Source organism: Microtus ochrogaster, chromosome 10 (assembly GCF_000317375.1).
Source record: "Microtus ochrogaster isolate Prairie Vole_2 chromosome 10, MicOch1.0, whole genome shotgun sequence".
In the NCBI taxonomy this organism is placed as follows: Eukaryota; Metazoa; Chordata; class Mammalia; order Rodentia; family Cricetidae; genus Microtus; species Microtus ochrogaster.
Window position 1 is genome coordinate 62024988 of NC_022016.1, and position 3197 is coordinate 62028184.

General features: G+C 46.4%; 1 protein-coding gene across 1 annotated transcript in view; it reads left to right on the forward strand.

Annotated features, from left to right (window-relative positions):
• Smap2 (small ArfGAP2) overlaps positions 1-3197 on the forward strand; it is a 51002-nt gene that overhangs the window by 39112 nt on the left and 8693 nt on the right. Inside the window, exons 6-7 of the mRNA XM_005353313.3 lie at positions 715-796; positions 1664-1770. Of these exons, the coding sequence (XP_005353370.1) occupies positions 715-796; positions 1664-1770 (189 nt within the window). The remainder of the gene's footprint in view (positions 1-714; positions 797-1663; positions 1771-3197) is intronic.

The window sequence follows — 3197 nt, forward strand, 5'->3', positions numbered from 1 at the left end:
GCCTGCCTCCCGAGTGCTGGGATTAAAGGCGTACGCCACCACCGCCCGGCTCCCATAAATAAATTTTAAAAAAAGATTTTATAAACAAAATGAGAAGTTTGTTGGTTACTGACTTTTTCTTAATTAAAAAATAAAACTAGGCAGGACATAGTATAGTACACCTTTGCTCCAGCACTGGGGAGGCAGAGACTGGATCTCTGAGTTCGAGGCCAGCCTGGTCTATATGGCGAGTTCCAGGACAGCCAGGGATATACAGAGAAACCCTGTCTCAGAACAAAATGACAACAAAACCCAATTCATGCGTTTATCTGTGGGGTGCATGTGCAGTAACACACACATGGAGGTCAGAAGACAACTCTTGGGAGTCCATCGTAACCTTCTACCCTGGGCTTCTGGAAACTGAACTCAGCCTGGGTCTGTTGTGTTGTCCGTTCAGGGGCTTATTCCCCCTGGGACCAAGAACTGTTTCTGTTGGTGCCTGCTCCTGGATGACCGGCTTCAGAAAGATAAGCCTCCCCAGAAAGCTAAAGAAGCTGCCCAGGCCTGTTTTTCACTTCACGTTTCTTCATACACTCATGCTTCCTGGCCCTTCTGAGTCTTGTTTCTTTGGTAACTGCCTTTGACAAACAGCCATACCACAAAAATACCTGTGGCTTTACAGTGATGGGGGTATGTCAAAAACAACTGCTTGTTATAACATTTTTTTCACCTTAGCCACAGAAAAAAGAAGACGCACAGCTACCTCGGAAAAGCTCCCCAAAGTCCGCGGCCCCGGTCATGGATTTGTTGGGCCTGGGTAAGAATCAGGCTTTTCAGCTCCCATGGGAAGACTGGGAATTGGGGCTTGTATTTGTTTCTTCTCCACTGAGGTTGTCCTCTGCTGCTCTTCCTGTTAGCTCTGAACATCACTCTTAAGAAACTGTTCACTGGATGTTTTTCAGAGCAGCAGCTCAGTGCAATGGCCGAGAGCATGGCCTTGGTGTCCACAGTGTGACCACTGTCTGGGATCTTTAATAGTTTACTTAGCCTTTGGATGTCACTTTCATAACCATGTGGTGTGCTGGGTTAGCGTCTGCTTCAGTGGCTCCTGGCCCTTCTACTTTATTCCAAGCCCTTTATAGATGTTGGTAATTTCACTATAGAGTACCTTTGAGCCTTCTGCCACTTCCCTGTTCTCTCCTGCCAGCCAACATTCCTGTGCGGCCATTCTCTGAGGTGGCCTGCTGCCTTGCTGTCAGTTTTCTCTTTGCATCCCTGATCCTGCCATTTCCAAAGAGAAAGCCAGTTCTTTCTCACAGGCATTGGGCCTCCAGGCCTCTGCTGCTGGTTCAGGTTGGTAACTACCATGCCTCCAGTTTCCACGCCATGTTTCTCTCTGAAATTGAGCCCTACGCACCATGTCCTTCCAGTAGCCAGGAGGAAGCCAGCCACTCAGCTGTGACACTGATGTGGCCTTTAGGTCTGAGATTCTGCTGCCCTCTGACTGAAAGTGGGCTGTAGCCTATACAGAGCACTTGTGGAAATGTGGGGTGAGGCCTCTCTTGAAAAGCCCTATCCTGGCTCCCTGGGCCAAAACCTGTTGTCTTTCTATATACACTTCTTGGCTCACATAGAGGACGTGTCTTCATAGCTGTGCTGTATTTAATTCCGTCTTTCCTCCTAGATGCCCCTGTGGCCTGCTCCATTGCAAATAGTAAGACCAGCAACACCCTAGAAAAGGATCTAGATCTCTTGGCCTCTGTTCCATCCCCTTCTTCGGTTTCCAGAAAGGTGAGTCTTTTGCACTTCTCAGGATTAAAGTTGGTAGCTTGATCATAGAGTTGAGTCACGCTTCCTTGGTAGGGCTGAACTTTTGTTTCTCTTGATTTTCTCTTTGGCATTATGTTGTGTTGTCATAGTCCAAGATAACTGCTTCATATTATTTTGTCTTTTGCCTCAAAAGAGTGACTAGTTGTCTGTGTCACAGGGTGTCATATTTTAAAGGCTAATAACTTGAGGTGAGCCCCTCCACCTGCACTTGAACCCTGGCAGGAGCCAGGGTGTTGTGGGGATGAAAGACTTGGACTTCCACTGCTCTTATTTGTGGAGTGCTTGCTATTGCGTCCCAGAAATGATGTCTGTGCCTGTCTTAGTTGGGGTTTCTGTTGCTGTGAAGAGACACCATGACCATGGCAACTCTTATAAAGGAAAACATTTAATTGGATGGCTTACAGTTCAGAGGTTTAGTCCATTATCATCAGGGTGGGGCATGGTGGCGTGTAAGCAGACATGGTGCTGGAGAGGTAGTCAAGAGTTCTACATCTTGTGCAGGCAACAGGAAGTGAACTGAGACACTGGGCATGGCTTGAGCATATATGAGACCTCAAAACCCGCCTCCACAGTGACACACTTCCTCCAACAAGACCTACTCCAACAAAGCCATACCTCCTAATAATGCCACCTCCTATGAACTTATAGGGACCAGTTGCATTCAAACTGCCATATGCTACTCCCTGACCCCCATAAGATTATAGCAGTATCACAGTGCAAAATGCATTTAGTCCAACTTCAAAAGTCCCCATAGTCTCAACAATGGTTTAAATTTCAAAGTCTCTGAGATTCATGCAATCTCTTAATTGTAGTACCCCATAAAATCAAAATAAAAAAGCAAATCACATACTTCCAACATTTATGACAGGATATACATTACCATTCTAAAACACAGGGAAGGGAGTATAGTGAGGAAATACTAGACCAAAGCAAGACTGAGAACCAGCTGGGCAAACTCCAAACTCTGCATCTCCATGTTTGATGTCAAGGCATTCTTCAGATCTCCAACTCCTTTCAGCTTTGTTGACTGCAACACACTTCTCTCTCTGGGGCTGGTTCCATCCAGTTAGTAGCTCTCCTCAGCAGCTATCCCATGGCTTTGGTGTCTCCAAGGGAATCCAGGCTTCAACTTCACAGCCTCCTGCAGTGGTCTCTCTAGGCTTCTGTCACCATCCACGCCTCCTAATAATGCCACCCCTGTGAGCTTATGGGGCCAGTTACATTCAGACCACCCCAGTGTCACTTTGTATATTTTGTTCACTTTCATATCTGCACAAGAATTCTCTATAATGTATATTTTGCGGGTGAGAACAGAGTTGTGGAATTGCTTCTGGTTGTATTATGGGAAATAGCTACTCTGGGATCTTTGTGTGAGAGAGAGAGGCTGG